At 55.3% G+C, this 19,041-nt stretch overlaps 3 protein-coding genes across 3 annotated transcripts; 1 reads left to right on the top strand and 2 right to left on the bottom strand.

Annotated features, from left to right (window-relative positions):
* The first annotated feature begins 6,024 nt into the window (after positions 1–6,024).
* On the top strand, positions 6,025–8,472 carry RNF26 (ring finger protein 26). Its single transcript, XM_016207651.2, has one exon. The coding sequence runs from the start codon at positions 6,261–6,263 to the stop codon at positions 7,557–7,559; it is 1,299 nt and encodes a 432-aa protein (XP_016063137.1). The 5' UTR covers positions 6,025–6,260; the 3' UTR covers positions 7,560–8,472.
* A 1,592-nt stretch (positions 8,473–10,064) lies between these two features.
* Positions 10,065–11,411, bottom strand: C1QTNF5 (C1q and TNF related 5). Its single transcript, XM_087822169.1, has 2 exons — positions 11,183–11,411; positions 10,065–10,910 (listed from the first exon to the last, which is right to left on the bottom strand). The coding sequence occupies exons 1-2, from the start codon at positions 11,394–11,396 to the stop codon at positions 10,393–10,395; spliced, it is 732 nt and encodes a 243-aa protein (XP_087678295.1). The 5' UTR covers positions 11,397–11,411; the 3' UTR covers positions 10,065–10,392.
* A 1,575-nt stretch (positions 11,412–12,986) lies between these two features.
* Positions 12,987–17,575, bottom strand: MFRP (membrane frizzled-related protein). Its single transcript, XM_087822168.1, has 13 exons — positions 17,522–17,575; positions 17,308–17,410; positions 17,084–17,194; positions 16,819–16,980; positions 16,476–16,689; positions 15,951–16,081; positions 15,692–15,817; positions 15,407–15,483; positions 14,890–15,038; positions 14,262–14,392; positions 13,991–14,122; positions 13,357–13,484; positions 12,987–13,263 (listed from the first exon to the last, which is right to left on the bottom strand). The coding sequence occupies exons 1-13, from the start codon at positions 17,573–17,575 to the stop codon at positions 13,039–13,041; spliced, it is 1,743 nt and encodes a 580-aa protein (XP_087678294.1). The 3' UTR covers positions 12,987–13,038.
* Positions 17,576–19,041: the final 1,466 nt, after the last annotated feature.

Genomic DNA, 19,041 nt, shown 5'->3' with positions numbered 1-19,041 from the left:
AACCCACACAAGGGACATTCGTAGAGCATCCAGCTCAGGAAATCAAAGAGGCTCACCACTAAGTCCCACAAGACACTTTCTACATAAGGCCACCCCACGAAGACTGGGAGTCACAGTAGTCCTATCTAATACACAGAAACAAACACAAAGATACAGCTAAAATGGGAGACAACCCCCAAATGAAAGAAAAGGGGGAATCGCTGGAAAAGGACCTAAATGATATGGAAGCAAGCAATTTATCAGATACAGAGCTCAAAACAATGGTTATAAGGGTGCTCAAACAACTTCGTGAGAACTAGAAGCAACTTAACGAGAACTACAAGAAACTTAGCAGAAACTACATCAACATAAAAAAAAGACATAAAAACCATGAATAAAAACCAATCGGAAATGAAGAAAGACATAGCTGAAATAAAGAATACCTTGGAAGTAATCAACAGTAGATTAGAAGAAGCTGAAGACTGAATCAGTGTATTAGAAGATAAGGTAGGAAAAAAACACCCAATCAGAGCAGCAATTAGAAAAAATAATTAAAAAGCAGGAGGATACCTTAAGGGAATGTTGGGACAACATAAAATGTAACAACATCTGCATCATAAGGGTACCAGGAGGAGAATAATCTGAGCAAGGGATAGAGAACTTGTTTGAAGAAATAATGACAGAAAAATTCCCTAACCTGCTGAAGGAAAAAGTCACACAAGTTCAGGAAGCACAGAGAGTCCCATCAAGATAAATCCCAGAAGACCCACACCAAGACACATCATAATTAAAATGGCAAATGTTAAAGACAAAGAAAAAACCTTAAGGGCAGCAAGAGAGAAACAGAAAGTTACCTACAAGGGAGCTGCCATTAGACTGTTAGCTGATTTCTCAATAGAAACACTTCAGGCCAGAAGGGAATGGCATGAAGTATACAAAGTAATGAAAAGCAAGGATTTGAAACCAAGACTACTCTATCCAGCAAGGCTATCATTCAAAATCGAATGCAAAATAACGAGCTTCCCAGACCGGGGGTGGGGTGGGGGGGTGGGGGGGCTGGTAAAGGACTATATCACCACCAAATCAGCATTGCAAGAAGTGCTAAAGGGACTGCTTTAAGAAAAAGAAAATGAGAGAGAGGAACAAAAGTATATTTAAAAAAAATGGCAGCAAATAACTACTTACCAATAATAACCTTAAATGTAAATGGACTAAATGCTCCAATCAAAAGAGATAGGGTAGCTGAATGGATAAGAAAATAGGACCCATATATGTGCTGTCTACAAGAGACCCATGTCAGATCAAAAGACACATGTGGACTGAAAGTAAAAAGTTGGGAAAAGATATTTTATACAAATGGAAACGAAAAATAAAAAAAGATGGAGTTACAATGCTAATCTCAAACAAAATAGACTTTAAAACAAAGGCTATCTTAAGAGATAAAGGACATTTAATAATGATAAAGGGATCAATTCATCAAAAGAATATAACCCTCTAAAAAAATATATGCACCAAATGTAGGAGTACCTAAATATATAAAGCACACATTGACAGACATAAAGGGAGAGATCAACAGTAATACAGTCATAGTAGGGGACTCTAACACCCTACTGACATCAATAGGTAGGTCTTTCAGACATAAAATCAACAAGGAAACAGCAGTCTCAACTGACACATTAGAACAGATGGATTTAATTGATGATATGTTTAGAGTATTTCATCCCAAAGCAGCAGAATACACATTCTTTTCAAGTGCACATGAAACGTTTTCCAGGACAGACCACATGTTAGGACACAAAACAAGTCTCAATAAATTTAAGAAGATTTAAATCATATCAAACATCTTCTCCTATCATAATGATATGAAACTAGAAATGAGTTACAAGAATAAAACTGAAAACCACACAAACACGTGGAGGCTAAATAACATGTTGCTAAACAATGAATAAGTTAACAGTGAGATCAAGAAAGAAATCAAAAGACAACTTAAGACAAATGAAAATGAAAACCAAACAACCCAGAATCTATGGGAAACAACAAAAGCTCTTCTAAGAGGGAAATTCACAGTAATACAGGCCTACCTCAAGAAAAACAATCTAACCTTATACCTAATGTACTAGTCTAACATTACCCTGACGTCAAAACCAGACAAAGGCATTACAAAAAATGAAAATTATAAGCCAATATCCCTGATAAACATAAGAAAAAATCCTCAACAATATACTTGCAAACAGCAGTACATTAAAAAGACCATACACCATGATCAAGTGGGATTTATCCTTGGGATGCAAGGTTGGTTCAATATCTGCAAATCAATTAACATCATATAACATATAAACAAAATGAAGGATAAAATCTTAGGTCATATCAATATGTGCAGAAAAAGCATTTGACAAAAGCCAGTATCCATTTATGATAAAAATTCTCAGCAAAGTAGAAATAAAGGGAACATGCCCCAACATACATGACAAATCCATAACAAACCTCATACTGAATGGGGAAAAGCCAAAAACATTTTTTTTTGGTAAGATAAAAAACAAGAAAAGGATGTCCACTTGCACCACTTTTATTCAATATAGTATTGGAAGTCCTAGCCACAGCAATCAGACAAGAAAAATATATAAAAGGCATCCAAATTGGAAAGAAGCGAAACTGTCATTATTTGCAGATGACATGGTATTATATAGCAAGAACACTAAAGATTCCACCAAAGAAACTACTAGAACTGATAAATGGATTCAGTAAAGTAGCAGAATACAAAATAGATACTCAAAAATTGGCTGTATTTTTATAGACTAATAATGAACTATTAGAAAAAATGATCCCATTTACAACTGCATAAAAAAAAAAAAAAATACTTAAGAATAAATTTAAACCAAAGAATTAAAAGACCTGTACTCATTGCTCTCTGTCTCTGGAGCATGCCCAAACCTTTCTTCCTTCTCAGGTGTGCATCTTTACTTTTTTCTCCTAAACTCTAAGGGCCCCCACAAGATTTGAAACCAGGGAAGGAATGGGCAGCAGCAGCTTGTCCTGGGTTAACCCCTTGAACCAAGGCTCCCTTTCCTCTGACTCTCCAGTGAGCTGACAGCAGCTGCACCGTGGCTCACTTCTTTCCTATAAGGTTTCTAGAAAGCCAAAGCAGAGCCCTACCTAGGCTCTCTCCTGTAACTTCTATCCTAAGCCCTTCCTTGTTTCACTGTCCCCTGCTTTAATAAACATACTTTTTTTTTTTTTTTAAAGGACCTGTAGTCAGAAATTATAAGACATTAAAGAAAGGAATCAAAGAAGATACAAATAAATGGAAGCATATACCATACTCATGGATAGGAAGAATTAACATCATTAAAATGTCCCAGAGAGATTCAGTGCATTTTCTATCAAAATAACAATGGCATTTTTCACAGAACTAGAACAAGTATTCCAAAAATTTATACAGAACCACACACACACAAAAAAAAACCCAGACAGCAATCTGTGTGTGTGTGTGTGTGTGTGGGGGGGGGGTATCATGCTACCTGATATCAAACTATACTACAGGGCTATAGTAATCAATCAGCATGGTAGTGGCATAAAAACAGATACATAGGTCAATGGAACAGAATAGAAAAACCAGAAATAAATCTACACCTACATGGTCAATTAATCTATGATAAATGAGGCAAGAATATATAATGGTGTAAAGACAGTGTCTTCAATAAATGGTGTTGGGAAAACTGGACAGATACATGCAAAAAATGAAACTAGATCACTTTCTTATACTATATACAAGAATAAACTAAAAATAAATTAAAGACAAATATAAAACCTGAAACCAAAAAACTCCTGGAAGAAAACATTGGCAATAAGCTCTTTGACATCACTCTTAGTAATATTATTTTGGATATATCTCCTTGGGCAAAAGAAACAAAAGGAAAAAAAATAAACAAATGGGACTACATCAAACTAAAAAGTTTCAGCACAGCAAAGGAAACCATCAACAAAATGAAAAGACTACCTACTCATTGGGTGAATATATTTGCCAATGATACATCTGATAAGGGATTAATATCCAAAATACAGAAAGAACTCATACAATTTAACAACCAAAAAACCCAAAATACAAACAATCCAAATAAAAATGAGAATAAAACTTGAATAGATGCTTCTCCAAAGAGGACATACAGATAGCCAAGAGACATATGGAAAGATGCTCAATGTCACTAAGCATCAAAGAAATGCAATTAAAATCACCTCACGTTACTGGACAGGGATCAGCCTGGAGCAGGTCTACCTCAGGCCAGCCTATAGTGTGTGGGTTCTTGATTTCATATAGGAAAGATTTCACAAAATGAGTCAAGGTGATTGTGAGAGTATGTTTATTAAAGTTGGGGACAGTGAAAAAGGGGGTTTAGGGTAGAAGAAGCAACAGGAGAGAGAGATCCCAGGCAGTGTTCTGCTTTGGCTCTCTAGAAACATTATAGGAAAGTGAGCCAAAGTGGGGCTGCTTTTAGCTCACTGGAAAGTCAGAGAAAAGGAGGGCCTTGGAGACAGGATCAGGGGGTAAGCCCAGGTCAAGCTGCCACTGCCCACTGCTACCCTGGTTATAAGTCTCATCGGACCCTTACAGTTTAGGAACAAATAAAAAGTTCATGCTTGGGAAGGGGCATGGACGTGTTCTAGAGGGAGCCTGACTTGAGTCTTTGTTTTGAAGTCTTTTTACTTATTTTTTTTCTTTAAGGTCCAGAATCTTAGAGAAGGGTTTCAAGAGACTATTCATCAGCTTTCCAGGTGCGTTTTTAATATGCTGATGCATCAAAATGAACATATATAGAGAAATCTGGGATTATTCTTTGGTCTGTTTTACTTTTTATCTTGGGTCTGTCTGGCTCTAATTTGGTTTTTGTTATTTGTTCCCCTGACTTCATCTGTCCTTGGGTTTAGCTGGCACAAATGGCATTAAATGGGTCTTGTTACCTGTCTCCCAGACCAGGGTGATTTAAGTTATGTATTCTCTCATTAGGGAGGAGGGGTATAAACCATTTGCTTTCAGGTGTCCTTGGTTAGGGGAGATAAGATCACTTGATTCACAAGCTGGCTGCAAGTTGTTCAAATTGCTTGGCCTTATTTAATTTTCTTGTCTCAGTTTCCCCATTACACTTGCCCGTCCAGGAATTTTCCTAGAGTCTTACTCTCCTGCCACAAGAGGATCCTGCCAACTCCAAGAAAGCCTTTGTTGGTGTGCAAAGCTGGCCAGTTAATTGCACACAGTGCAGGCACAGCAAGTCTGCTGAGTTTAATCTTGGGCACCACGGATTTGAAGCACCAGTGAGTATCTAAAAGCTGTCGGCGCCGGCGCGGCTCAGTTCCATTCCCGGGGCAGCCGGGGCTGCGCGCTCGGGCCCAGCAGGGGGCGTGCGGGAGGCAGCGCGTCCCTGACTCTCCTCACTGACGCTCCTCTCTCCCTCTCCCTCCCTCCCTCTGAAACCAGTAAAGACATATTTTTTTAAAAAAAAGTAACTCCCGAAGGCCAAGACAAAGCAGCACCCACTCCTAATCAGCCCAGTTGCGGTCCCGCTCTTTCCGGGGGCGGGACTGGGACACCCCGCCTCTGCCTGAGCACTGACCAATCGCCGCCTCAGGAGGCCCGCTGCCCCGCCCCGCCCCCTCCCTGGGAAAGGAAGTCTGGGCGCAGTTCAAACGGGCGTCCTCGCCCATTGGCGGAGGCCTCGCGCTCCCGCCTCCCGGCTCTGGCCTCGCCCCTCCGCACGCAAGATGGCGGCGCGCAGAGGAGCGGAGGCTGCGGGCGGGCTGGGCCGAGGCTGACTCCCTTTCCCGCTCCCGTTCTGGGCGCAGAGCCCGCGAGTCTAGGGGACGGGGGCCGGGCGGGGACGGGGCCCCGCGCAGCTGGACCGCGAGCCGCGTCCCGCCTGCGCCGCCCCCCGGCCCCGGCCCGGCCCAACCGCCCTCGCCGCCCCTCGCCGCCCCCGCCCGCCGTGGACCGCACCCCCGGCTCCCCGGCGCAGGGCCGTCTGCAGCCCCCCGCTCCGCCCAGGATGCTTGGCCTCTGCCCCCCCGAGCGGCCCGCCCTCAGGACCGGGACTTCTGGACCCGCGCCTGGACGCCGGGCCCCGCGGCGGGGCCCCGCTCACCTCTAACCCGCTTCTTTCTCAGATTCTTGATTCTCTCCCTGAGGCGGAGACGTCGCGCTTCCCCCCCAAATTACCCCCCGACCTCCCCCAGTATCGGCGACCTCCCGCCCCTCGGCCGGAGCCGGACTCGGACTGACTCCGCGGCGCGTCATGGAGGCCGTGTACCTGGTGGTGAACGGGGTGGGCCTGGCGCTGGACGTGCTGACCCTGGTGCTGGACCTGAACTTCCTGCTGGTGTCCTCGCTCCTGGCCTCCCTGGCCTGGCTCCTAGCCTTCGTCTACAACCTGCCACACACCGTACTGACCAGCCTTCTGCACTTGGGCCGCGGAGTCCTGCTTTCGCTGCTGGCCGTGATCGAAGCCTTGGTCCGGTTCACTTCTGGGGGCTTTCAGGCCCTGTGTACGCTGCTGTGCAGCTGCTGCTCTGGCCTGGAGAGCCTGAAGCTCCTGGGGCACCTAGCCTCTCACGGGGCATTGAGGAGCCGGGATATACTGCACCGAGGCATCCTCAATGTGCTCTCTAGTGGCCATGCTTTGCTGCGCCAGGTCTGTGACATCTGTGCCATTGCCATGAGCCTGGTGGCCTACGTGATCAACAGCCTGGTCAACATCTGCCTCATTGGCACTCAGAACCTCTTCTCCCTGTTGCTGGCCCTGTGGGATGCAGTGATAGGGCCACTGTGGAGGGTGACTGACGTTATGGCTACCTTCCTAGCTCACATTTCCAGCAGTGCTGTGGCCATGGCCATCCTCCTCTGGACCCCCTGCCAACTAGCAATGGAGCTCCTGGCCTCAGCTGCCCACCTCTTGGCCAGCTTTGTGCTTGTCAATATCACTGGCCTGGTGCTGTTGGCTTGCATGCTGGCAGTGACAGTGACTGTGTTGCACCCTGACCTCACTATGAGGCTGGCCACTGGGGCACTAAATCACCTCCACGCCTGGCCATCCTACCACAGGCTTCGAGAGGATGTTGTGCGGCTGTCTCGCCTAGCACTGGGTTTGGAGGCTTGGCGCCGAGTCTGGAGCCGCAGCCTACAGCTGGCAAGTTGGCCGAACCGGGGAGGGGCACCTGGGGCTCCCCATGGTGGCCCTAGAAGGGTGCCCTCAGCCAGGACTGCACAACAGGACACTCTTCCTGAAGCAGGGCCCAGATCAGAGGCAGAAGAAGAAGTCAGAATGGCCAGAGTGACTGCTGCCTCGGGCAGGGAGAGGCTCAATGAGGAGGAGCCCATACCTGGGCAAGACCCATGGAAGTTGCTGAAGGAGCAAGAGGAGCGGAAGAAGTGTGTCATCTGCCAGGACCAGAGCAAGACAGTGCTGCTTCTGCCCTGTCGGCACCTGTGCTTATGTCAGGCCTGCACTGAAATCCTGATGCGCCACCCAGTCTACCACCGCAACTGCCCACTCTGTCGCCGGGGCATTCTGCAGACCCTCAATGTCTACCTCTGAAAACTCCCTCCCTCCCTGCCCCTCCTCCAGCTTCACGCTCAACACAGCTGCCTGTGCTAGGACAGTGTTAACACCTGATCTCTGGGTCCTGGCCTGAATCACCTTCTGCCCCCATGGCTATCATGCCAGGCCTTCAAGCCATAAGTCCAGGACATTGAGATGGGATACTCTGGAAGACTGTGACCTGGGTGGGGGCAGGATAACAGCTTCTCTTTACTCGGTGGGTCCCTGCAATGCTGAGGATGGTGTGTCACTATGCCAGGCCCTGGGACTGTTTGCTGTGGACTCCCCTCCAGCTTGCTCACCCAGATGCCAGCTTCTGGGGCTCCCCCCTCTCTGCTTTTGTTTTTTGTAGGGGACTTGCAAGTCCTCTCCCTGCCCCCTCCCCAGTCCCTCCCCAGCTTCTGCAGCCACAACACATCAGTGTTATTTGGGTATTTTTTCAAATTAAGGGCCTTGGAATGATCTTGAACCTTTGCTTTCAGCCAGAGCTCCTGTGCCTGGTAGGTTTTGGGGGTAGTATCTCTCAGATCCCTTAGAGCTACCACTTTTGCCTGTCATGCTCTTATAAAGCTCTCTCCCAACCTGATCCAACAGCTGGGGTCAGGAATTTATCTCTTGGGGGGGGGTGGGGTATCTGCACCCGGCTTTGGGACCATGAACCCCCGCACCCCAGCTCCACTGGGAGCCTCAGGAGAGATAATCAGATTTCTATTCATATTCCTTTCACTCCCCACATCACAGAGAAAAATGGCATTCCCCTTCTGTTTGTCTCTCCCTAGCATTGGGGAGGGCAGACTGCACATTTCACTAGGGTCCAAATACAGTAGGGGCCAGGGCCTAGGGGCATGCTGTTCCCTGGGGGATCTTGTGGCCCAGTTTCCAGTGAATAAAATTTTGTTGAGAACCCTGACAGCCTGTGTGTGTATCCTTGCAAGGGTGAGCAGTTGGTCAGGGTGACTGGCACTCCTGCAGGGCCCTTACTTCTGCTGGAGTCACAAGTGTGATCTGTGGGGAACCAGGTAGGGGAAGAGAGAAGATGGGGTGGGAGCACTGTGCCTTGGGGAGAGCCCATGCCAAGTGTGGCTGGATTAGCTTTTATCAGCTTGTTTTTGCCCTCGCATGAACAGCTTTTGGAAAGCCCCTCTATATTTTTTTGCCAGAAAGCCCTAGTAAAGTGTGAACTCCCTCATCCCAGCGTTTCCTCTGGCGCTGCTCATTCCAGCAGGGAGCCTGGAGTTCCTGCTGCCTGGTGTCCAGTCTACTCTGATCCCTGGAGGAGCTGCTGCTTGTCTTTGTGTCTCTTGGCACAGAGTAGCACTGTGATGGGACCTCCTGGTGGAGAGCAGAGAGTTAAAGCTCTGTACTCCTGAGGCCTGTCTCCAGCTCATTTAGCCCAGTCCCCATTGGTAGTATCTGCCCTCATGACCAGCAAGGAGAGGGGGACATTCCCTTATAATTGTATGTTAAATCTAGGAGTCTAATGCCAGGGATGGCCTTCTGGGAGTGGGGGAAGAGGGAAAAGGGGTAGGCCAGAAAGAAACTGAGAGACCCCTCCCCTTTTTCTTGGGTTGGGAGGCTGAGCTGATGTGGACCTCGCAAGCCCTGACTTGTTAGTTATTGGGTTGGGGTTTGGGGCTGGGGCTGGCTTCTGAAGGTCAGAAGAGGGGAGCCTTGAAGTCCTCAGACTTAGTCCAGCGCACGGGGCTATGCCCAGCAGGGTGGGGAGTTCCTGTTGAACTCCACCTTGGAATTGGGAGGCCTGAAGGTGGGCTTTTTCTTCCCTTCCCCCAATCCTGGAGAGGGAGCTGAGCAAGGAGAGCCTTGGCTCCTAACAGTTATGTGAGTATAAACATTTTATGAGAGAAGATAAACTTCCTGAATTGGGAGCAGAGCACCCTTTTCCCTCCACCCCCATTTGGAATTCCATTGGCCAACCTCCATACCCTCTCTCCTCCCCAACAACCTGGTAGTCAAGAGCTCAAGCTACCACGGGTCACCGCTGCATTCTAGAGCTGGGCGCCCTCTTGTGTTCATTTCAGAAACTACTTATCTCTAGACTCCCAGGGACACTTGCTCCCCTGGCGTTGGGGATGGTAGAGAAACAGCCTGCCTTCGAGTCACCTAGGGCCCAAGCCAGCGGCAGGGAAGTGGCCATCACTCCTTTTGTTGATCAGAGCAGGGGGCGTGTGGTTAAAGGTAGCCCCTACCCAGTTCATATAACATCTCATGAGTTAGAAAAAGGTGGCCAGAGCCCCACACCAGGAGGGTACCCTCCTCAGCTAGGTACTCCTGTTAACAGGGGCAACCCTGGGAAGTGGCCTCTCATTCACTTGGCCCCCCCCCCCCATCTCTTGCCCCTTAGTTTGCCCAGCCCAAGAGCCCTTCCTTCTCCCCCCTCTACATCTCCACTTCCCTGCCCTCAGAAACAGGGCATCCCCACAACAGAAAAAGAAAGGCTGAGCCAGTAGTAGGAGGGTTTTTGGATTTATTGAATGGTCTCTAAGAAAAAGGCCCAGGAGTGGAAGGGAAAAGAGAGGACTCAGAGAAGCAGAGGACCAGGAAAAGAGCCTTGGGGTCTGGGCCAGAGGACCCACACCTGCCAGCACAGTGCATTCCTTTGGTCTTGGGCAGAAATCCAACCAGCGCCCTAGGCTGCAGGCCCTAATCTCAGACAGCCTCTGTCCCCACTCCCTGCCAGCAGCAGGACAGCTCCATCCTACCTCCTAGTCACTCACGACATTCCAGGGCCAGCCTTCCCGGATGTGGCTAACAGTGTCACACACCCCTCCCCTAGGAGAGAGAGAACAGTAGGCTCACTTTCCAGTGGGCATCATGCGAAGACAGGGGAGTTGTGCCAGTCAGAATATACCAGAAATCCAGAGAAGGTGCTGTCCGTCTTGATGCTGGCATAGATGCCAATGTAATCACCCACACCGACCTGCACCCACACCTGGTCCTCGGGCTCCAGCCTCACCATGGCGCCCCCGGAGAGCGAGGCTGGCTTGGGCCACCCCCCAAAAAACTGGAAGAAAGAGGCGACGGACTCCCCGTTCTTGACCAGGTCGAACTGCAGGCTAGTCCGGTAGACGGTGGCGTGGACCGCGAAGTAGTAGACCCCGGGCACCTGGCAGGTGAACTTGCCGGTGGCGGCGTCGTAATGACCCTGCTCGTTCACCAGCACCCGGTCGAAGGGTAGGGGCGCGTCCAACGGCGGAGGCACGCGGCTCTCGGAGCGCTTGGCACTGAAGGCGGAGCGCGGAGGCACCGAGCACTCCCCCGCGGGCCCGGCCGCGCCCACGGGGCCCGCCTCTCCTCGCGGTCCGGGCTCCCCACGGGGCCCCGGGAGTCCTGCGGGGTAAGGGGGACGGTTCGGGTCCGCATAGCGGCTGGTCCGCCCGCAGCTGGAGCCTCCGGGTCGTCTCTACGCTCCCAGCGCCCACCTCCCCGCCGGTCCCGCCCTGCGCACCCGGGGCTCCCGGACCCGGCCCGCAGAGCCGGGCGGAGGGTCCCGCGGGCCGACCTGCGCTCTCCCGCCCCTCCCGGGGCACGCGGCCCGAGCGCGCCCCCTGGCGGGAGCGCCGACCCGGGACCGCGCCCGCCCGACGCCCGCGGCTCCTTACCCGGCCTCCCGCCCTCGCCTTTCTCTCCCGGAGCCCCGGGCGCGCCGTCGCGGCCGTCGCGGCCGTCGCGGCCAGGCAGGCCCTGCGCGCCGTGGTGGCCCGGCGTGCCCGGAAGGCCGGGGTGCCCCGGGCACAGGCTGGGGATCTTGTTGTCGTCCAGCGGGGGCGAGCCAGCCGCCAGGCCCAGGAGCAGCAGGGCGAGGAGCGGCCCCATGGCGACCGGGTCCTCTCGCAGCCTGTGGGCGGGCCCCAGGATTCAGGGACCTGCCTTGCCCTCCACCCCGTCGCAGCCCAGTCGCTCCCCCCACCCCTCCGCCATGCCCCTGGGGCCGAACGGCCGCGGGGAGACCAAAAATAGGGTGCCCCTCGCCCCTCGAACCCTGAGAGCCCAGCCGAGAAGGAAGGGAGAAGCCGACCCCCCAGCCCGGCCCGCGCCGTCTCCCCGCCCACCCCACAGTGCCCTCCCCCCACAGTGTCCCCTCCCTCCCTTCCCTCCCCACCCCCACCCCACCCAGGCCCCTCCCACCCTCCCCTCCCCCACCCCCAATCCCTTCCCCACCCTCCCCTCCATCACCCCAGTCCCCTCCCCACCCTCCCCTCCACCCCCAGTCCCCTCCCCGCCCTCCCCTCCATCACCCCCCCACCCCCTCCCCACCCTCCCCTCCATCACCCCAGCCCCCTCCCCACCCTCCCCTCCATCATCCCCCCACTCCCTCCCCACCCTCCCCTCCCCCACCCCAGTCCCCTCCCCGCCCTCCCCTCCCCCCTCCCCCCACCCCTCCCCACCCTCCCCTCCATCACCCCAGCCCCCTCCCCACCCTCCCCTCCATCATCCCCCCCCTCCCCCCCTCCCCTCCACCCCCAGTCCCCTCCCCGCCCTCCCCTCCCCCCTCCCCCCACCCCCTCCCCACCCTCCCCTCCACCCCCAGTCCCCTCCCCGCCCTCCCCTCCCCCCTCCCCCCACCCCCTCCCCACCCTCCCCTCCACCCCCACCCCCTCCCCGCCCTCCCCTCCATCACACTCACCCCTCCCGTCTCCCGTGCGGCTCCCTTTCCCTAGGCCTGCTTCTGGGCCCGCAATTGCTCCTTCGGACCCCTTCCCGCGCGCGGCACTTGCTCCAGCGGCCCGGCTCCCGCCTCCGCGCTTCCTGGGGCCCGCGCCCTGCCCCGGGGTCCCCGCCGCCGCGCTCCGCCCAGATCGGGAGGAGACGCCGAGCTCCCGCCGGGACGGCCGGGAGGACTCGTGGTGCGCCGGGCGGCCCGCCAGGCTCTTCAGGGAGAAAGGAGGGGGAGAGAGACTTGACCCGGACTCGCAGAGGCAGAACCCGCGGCGCGCTCCGGGCACCTACGGCCCCGAGGAGCTGGAGGGAGAGGGGGCAGCGACGGACCAGGGGCCAGACTCCAGCCCAGGAGAAATGGAAGCAGAACGGAGGGTGGAGCGTCCTAGAGGCAGACAGACCGGCAGCCGGATCCCCAGGACTTAGCGCAGGGCCTGCCGCACTACTGGGCACTCATTGAATAAGTGAAGAGGCCAAAGGCAGGGCACAGAGAAACCTGGAAAGCAGATGGAGGGCGAGGCAGAAGGTGGGAAACAGGCCAAAGGCGCTGGTGGGGAGCAGCCTAGACTGTCAGTGGCCGGAGGCAGGCCACTGCTGTGGCAGCCGGGGGCCAGTCCGGGGACAGGGAAGGAGCTGCGAGAGTGCGAGGGCCTCACTGGCCCGGCTGAGGACTTCTGTCCTTCCTGGAGGTCCAGAGGATGAGCAGAGCCCCAGGCTGGTCCCCCTTCTTTTGCCCTCCTGCCTGCCCACCCTGGTAGGCAGAGGAGATGGGCAGGCAGAGGGCGGGTCTATCTCAGTGTCAGGGTTGGGCACAAGCCTGCAGGCCGGCTGCCTCAGGCAGCCTGTTGCAGTTGAAGGGCCAGGGGGTGCCCAGTAGTGCCAGGCCAGACTGGCACTGGTGCTCTGCCTCCTGGCAGACAGAGCGGCAAGGGGGAAGGACACTGCCCAGTGGGCTGCAGTGGGGCACCAGCAGCCCACAGAGGAGCCTCCGGAAACTCGGGTAGCAGGGCAGACTTGTCAGGCTCTGTAGAAGGAAACCAGCCCTCAGGAACCCGTACCCCACGTTCCCTCCCTTTCCCACCTTTTCCCTCCCTCTCCTTATCTCTTCCCAGAGCACCTTGTAGCCTCTGAGGACCTCCATCACTTCCTCCTGGGTGGCCATGCCAACCCAGATGTTAGGGAAGGCCGTGGCGTTGTAGCTCAGCCCGATGCACATCTGCACTTGGACAGGCTCACAGGCCATCTCTGCAGGGGTAGGAGGGGAGGGTCACTGTGGGGTCTGCTCGCTGCCTCTGTGACCAGGGGCAAGCCACCCAATCACTCTATATGGGTCAGAAGGAGATACAATGGAGAGATGCTTTACACAAGCTGAGGATTCTGCTACCCTCCAGCCCCTGCTCCAAGCATCGCTGGCCAGCCCCGCGCACTGTGCCGGCGCCTCTTTGACCTCAGGGGCGGGGGCACCAGCATGAGCAGAGACCAGGCGGCATCTGGAAGAATGTCCCGCTTTCACTTTCCTCTGGAGGTGAGCCATGGAGGGGGCTCTTTCTCTCTGTGACAAGGCTAGACTGGCTCGTGAAGCCTCAACCATTGATTCCCATTGAACTTGGGGGAGACACAGGACTCTGCGGAGAGTCAGGATAATGACCCCTCATCAGGGAGGACGGGCTGGCCTTTCGAAGTGTGTGACGGATGCAGCCAGCTGCTCAGGCTGCTGGCCGGGTCCATGGGCCCTGGGGCAGGCTTCTTACCTGGGGGTGGGAGCAAGGGGCTGCTGCACTTGCCATCGCTGCCCTCCATGCAGCCTCTCCATGTGTCGCACATCCACCGCAAACTTCTGCACACTCCATCCTGGCAGGAGGCCTCTCTGGGCCCACAGGGCTCTGTTGGCACAGGAGGAATGGCACTGGGACATGTCTGTCCTCCACTGCCCTCACAGTGCCCTGACCAGGATCCAGAGCCCTTCCCTCTTCTCCTGGAGGCACCTCAACTGCCCACAACCACTTGCTCAAGGGCACCTACTCTCTGAGGCATCGAGGGCCCGGTAGGTGGCTGAGAAGCCCACGCTGCTGATGCTGTGATCTGTCCTGAAGAGTACAGCCAGCTGGTGGTGCGAGGAGAGGAGGCGAGGGGGTGGCTCTGCTCCACAGAACCTGCCCAGAGCCAAGAGCAGCCCTGGGCACGGGGCCTTGGAGGCGAGCTGCGCTGAGGCTGCTCACAGGCCTCAGGGAGTCGGCTACTCTGGGTGATGCCAGAGGGGTTGGGAGGCATATCTGAGTCATGGAACTTAGGGTCTGGTGAGGAAGACACGTATGCAGTAGACAAAGTGTTAAAGAAACTGCTTGAACTTGAGCCACTCTGAGATGGGAAAAAATCAGTACGTGTTCCTGAGGGCAGTGGGCCTGCAGGTGGGAAAGTGGGAGAGGGAAAGGTCTAGGGAACGGCCTCCTGGAGGAGGGCAATGCAAGGAACAGAGTCTTCCGGGTGAGAAAGGACAAGCCGCTCTTAGGGTGACAGGAAAGAGACCTCTGGCTTGTAGTAACCAAACAAAATGAAGCGAGGGAATAAGTTGGGCTAGTTTGTAGGCAGCCGTGGCTGTGATTCTGTGGACAGAGGTGGTCCTGGGCTCCTTCCCTAACCCTGCTGATACCTGCCCAGGAGGCTGAGGGCCCCTGAGTTGCTGGTCTCATACACCTCCACGTAGTCAAACTTGCACTCTTCCTGAGCTTCCAGGCTGAAGTTGTGGAACCATAGTTCTATGCCATGTCCAGCAGGAACCGAGATATGCCAGGTGCAAAGCTAGGGAAGGGCCCAGATGGCATAAGTCACAGGTTCCTTCTGTCCAATCTGGGCATCCAGGCTGAGTGTTGGAAGGCTGGTCTCTGTTGCAGTCTAGGCAGGGAGTGGGTGGGCACTGCCCACCTAGCTCTCATCATAGGTGCTCCTTCACATAGGAAAGTCCCTTTAACTTGTCTCAGAGATCAATCTACTGAGTGTGGGAACATCTGGGTATGTACTAGGCATTTAATAATGTTTCCTTCCTGCTTGCTTGATCTCTGACCTTCCCAAGTACAAGGCAGTGCCTACCATGCTGTTCCCAGTCACACTAACCAGGTGCTCAGGTGCCCACGGTGACACACCACCCTCTCCATGGAGTTTTGGCTTACCTGTTGGTGGGGGTACTCCTGCAGGGAACTGGGAGCAGAGAAATTGCCCTGGAGCCCAGTCAGGTTTCCCCCACATCCTGTAGAGAGGAGGAGGGGTCAAGCGTTGGCCAGCACCCGTGCCTTGCCTGGCAGGGCTGGCTGTAACTGCAGAGGTGAGTTTTGGCCATGCCTGTGGGGAAACCAGTTTTAGGCCAGGACAGTGACCAGGCAGGTTTGGGACTAGGCCAGAACTGGGGAGCCCAGCCTGAACCTGGATCAGATGCCCGAGGCTGGTGGGGCTCTTACCTGAGGACTGGGCACTGCAGTTGTTCTCGTCGCTGCCATCAGCGCAGTTGGCAAAACCATCACACACGGAGTCAGGTAGCAGGCAGATGAGCTGGTCACAGGGGAACTCATCATGGGCACAGCTCCCTAGGGGGAGTGCAGAGGGCATCTGGATTTAGAAACACCGGTCTCCACCCACTTTGCCAGTTCTGTGAGTGGCTGGAGGGGAGGGAAGTGGACCCTTGACAGGTAGCTGGGGACACAGTGGGGAAACACTCACCGTGCCCAGGAGCCACAGCCTGGTACCAGGCGTGGAAACCCAATCCTTCCACACTGCTGTCGGAGACGAAGGCCACCCGGAGGTGGCTGGCATTGGTGTTGAGTGTGGGGGGAGGCACCCTCCCACACACTCTGCAAGAAGCCAGGTTAGAGGTGATAGAGGGTCAGAGCACAGGGCCAGCCAGAATGGAGCCTGCCTAGGCCCCAAACTTGTGACAATGTGGTCAAACGGCTCCTTTCATTTCCCAGGGGGCTCTGAACTTCTGAGCACATGTATATCCATCCTTGCAGCATTTATTTATGGGAAAGGAGGTAGGGGCTCCATTTTACAGATTTGGAAACTATGGTTAGAGAGGGAAAGTGACCCTCCCAAGATCACATAGCAAGGTGGTAGCAGAGCTGGGCCCAGAGGTGGAGACTCTCAATTTCCTCCCAGGCAAGCCTTTTCCATTGCAGCTCCCTGGCTCTGACCTCCAGACAGTGATTCAGGGTAGAAATGGGACCTCCTGGGGGCAGAGTGACCCACCTGAGGAGGGGGCCTTCAGGCTTGGGGGAGATTTCTAAGCGATCAAAGAGACAGGAGGCCACACTCTCCATGCTGAGAGTTTCAATCTTGAGCTGTATGGCATAGTTTGTGGACACCTGGATGTGCCACACGCAGTGGGCATTGGGTGGATAAGGGTCTGGGTAGTTGGGGCTGCTGAAAAAGCCCCTTGGTCCAAGAAGGAGGCCCCCACAGGCTGCAGAGATAGAGATTAGAGTTCAGAGGTCAAAAGGAGAGAGACCCTTATTTTTCAAGGTGCCTTTTCCTGGCCCCCCTCCCTCCAGCCATTTTGGGTCCTTTAGGAAGGTCTGCCCTTGGTACTCACTGGACTGGGGTGTGGGGCTCATGTCTGCCTCCTGCTGCCCTTTAGGGGTCCCAGTTGCCTGAGAGGTGGTGGTGGTTGTGGTAGGGGGGGTACCAGTGGTGGTGAGGCCTCTGGCAGGCAGTGGATGATAGGAGGCACCAAATGGTAGTGCACCCTGCAACTCTGGAGGCAGGAAAATGGGGAAGTAGGGTTCAGAGGAGCTGGATCCCTGGGGAGATGGGTAGCACCGTTCATGGAGCCTCCCAAGCAGGACCTGGGCACTTACGGGTCAGGAGAATGGCCAGCAGCCCCAGCAGCAGGAGCAGCAGGCTGGCTAGCAGCACAACACACAGCCAGGAGCAGGGGCAGTCTGGCTGCAGCCCTCGGGGACGCCAACCTGAGGGCAGGTGGGGTGGGATTTTGAGAGCTCCTTCCCTTGGGCATCCCTCACAGTGCCCTCAGCTCCTGGGCCTCTCAGTCCTACCCCTAGGTCACCCCGGAGATGGTTACCATGCCAGGGAGCTTGGGTGCTACTGTGGGCATCCTCCCGGAAGGCCAGTGGAGGGCAAGGTGGCCCTGCTTCAGGCTTAAAAGCAGGATTGCAGAACTCAGTCTGAAAGGGAGAGACTTGAAGGCTGAGGGCAGCCCTGCCTGGCAGGTGTGTCCACTGGCAGCCCTGGGCAGGCAGCTGGGCTTGGGAAGAGCCATTCTTTGTGGTCCTTACCTTGCTCAGCTCTGTGGACTCCACACCCAGGATGACATCTGAGCAGTCCTTCATGGCTCAAGGCTCTGCACAGCTTTCTGAAGGCCTCGTAAAAGCCCGAGACCCCGAGGGCCCACTCCCTCCCCAAAGCCCCTATCGCAGGGGTAGCCTGTGCTTCCTGCGGGAATGGGCTGCCAGGCTAGACCAGCTCTCAGGCCACAAGCGCCCACTGGCTGGGGCTCCGGGCTCCGGGCTCCGTGTGGGGGAAGGGGCAGCAGCCAGAGGAATTTGCAAAGGCCTGAAATGGTCCCTTAATCCCACTCAGCTGAGGACGCTGAGGTCGGTGCCCTCGCCCAGGGCAGCAGCCCTTAAAGGCACAGACGGCGGCTGAGAACATCCCGCAAAAGCAGCTAGGTGCCGCGTGTGTGCGTCATGTGCACGCGTGCGTGCGTGTGCTTGTGTATGCGCGCGTGTGCGTGTGTGTGCATGCGTGCGTGTGTGTGCGTGTGTGTGCTTGTGTATGCGCGCGTGTGCGTGTGTGTGCATGCGTGCGTGTGTGTGCGTGTGTGTGCTTGTGTATGCGCGCGTGTGCGTGTGTGCATGTGTGTGCACGCGTGTGTGCGTGTGTGCGTGTGCGCGCGCGTGCCCGGGGCAGTGAGCACTGAGGGGCGCTAGGAGGGAGGGACAGCGGGGCCGCAGCGGGCCTGCGGGGTAAGGGGTTGGCAGCCTCGAGGTCTATGGCCTCAAGGGCCCCGGGGAAAACCAGGTGGGCGCCTCCTCCCGGGGCGGCGGGGGCATTAGCGAGCCTGGGCCTGCGGAAGGCCCCGCGCAGGCCCGTGGGGCCGGGACAAGGAGACGAGCCCTTACAGGAAGGACACGGCCCGCGCGGCCCGTGAGTGGGGGCGCTGGGGGCTCTGCCTCTTCCTGGACCCCTCAGCCCGCAGGGAAGGGACAGGCGAGGGGCAGGTGCCCGAGGCCTTGGGCAGGGGCCAGCGCGGGCCCTCGCGTGGGCTGTGGCGCGCCGCCCGCTGTTGCAGGACAGGGCTCCTGCGCGGACGGCAGGCCTCGGGCCCTCCTGCACCGCGAGGCGGGGCCCACGGTCCGCCCCGGGAGGAGGGGCGGCCGCCTGCGCAGGGGGCGGCGGGCGCGGCCCGCGGGGTTTCCCCGCAGGTTCCCTCTCTTCGTCACTACAAGGCAGCACCATTCCTCAGTGACGGCACCGGCTCTGAGAGGCTGGGGCGCTTCCCTTCCCTTCCCCAGCTCACGCATCTGGTGAGATACAGAGACAAGTGTCGAATGCTGGACTCGGCAAATCCAAAGCGCACGTTTTCTGACACCCCTCTTTCACCCGACTCCGGAGGGAGGCACAGAGGAACAAAGTGGGGGAACTAATGAGGGTAAAAGGAACAAGGAAGACAGATTCTGTGACCCTAAGGCAGCCCCAACCCCCAAGTTCTACTCCATTCACCCTCTGTGGGACCTTGGGCTGCTTTTGTCTAGGGGGCAAGCCCTCAGATGTGGACCTCATTGAGGATTTCCCA

The sequence above is a fragment of the Miniopterus natalensis genome, chromosome 11, assembly GCF_054644295.1.
Source record: "Miniopterus natalensis isolate mMinNat1 chromosome 11, mMinNat1.hap1, whole genome shotgun sequence".
NCBI classification, from domain to species: Eukaryota; Metazoa; Chordata; class Mammalia; order Chiroptera; family Miniopteridae; genus Miniopterus; species Miniopterus natalensis.
Note: the sequence above shows the minus strand (reverse complement) of the source record. Positions and strands in the feature narration are given on the sequence as shown.

Coding starts and splice junctions, on each gene's coding strand:
- C1QTNF5 (XM_087822169.1), bottom strand. CDS start 11,396: ATGGGGCCGCTCCTCGCCCTGCTGCTCCTGGGCCTGGCGGCTGGCTCG. Junction 10,911..11,182: donor AGGCGAGGGCGGGAGGCCGG/GTAAGGAGCCGC, acceptor CTTACCCCGCAG/GACTCCCGGGGCCCCGTGGG.
- RNF26 (XM_016207651.2), top strand. CDS start 6,261: ATGGAGGCCGTGTACCTGGTGGTGAACGGGGTGGGCCTGGCGCTGGAC.
- MFRP (XM_087822168.1), bottom strand. CDS start 17,575: ATGAAGGACTGCTCAGATGTCATCCTGGGTGTGGAGTCCACAGAGCTG. Junction 16,082..16,475: donor CCTGAAGGCCCCCTCCTCAG/GTGGGTCACTCT, acceptor GGCTTCTTGCAG/AGTGTGTGGGAGGGTGCCTC. Junction 15,484..15,691: donor CTGCAGTGCCCAGTCCTCAG/GTAAGAGCCCCA, acceptor TCCTCTCTACAG/GATGTGGGGGAAACCTGACT.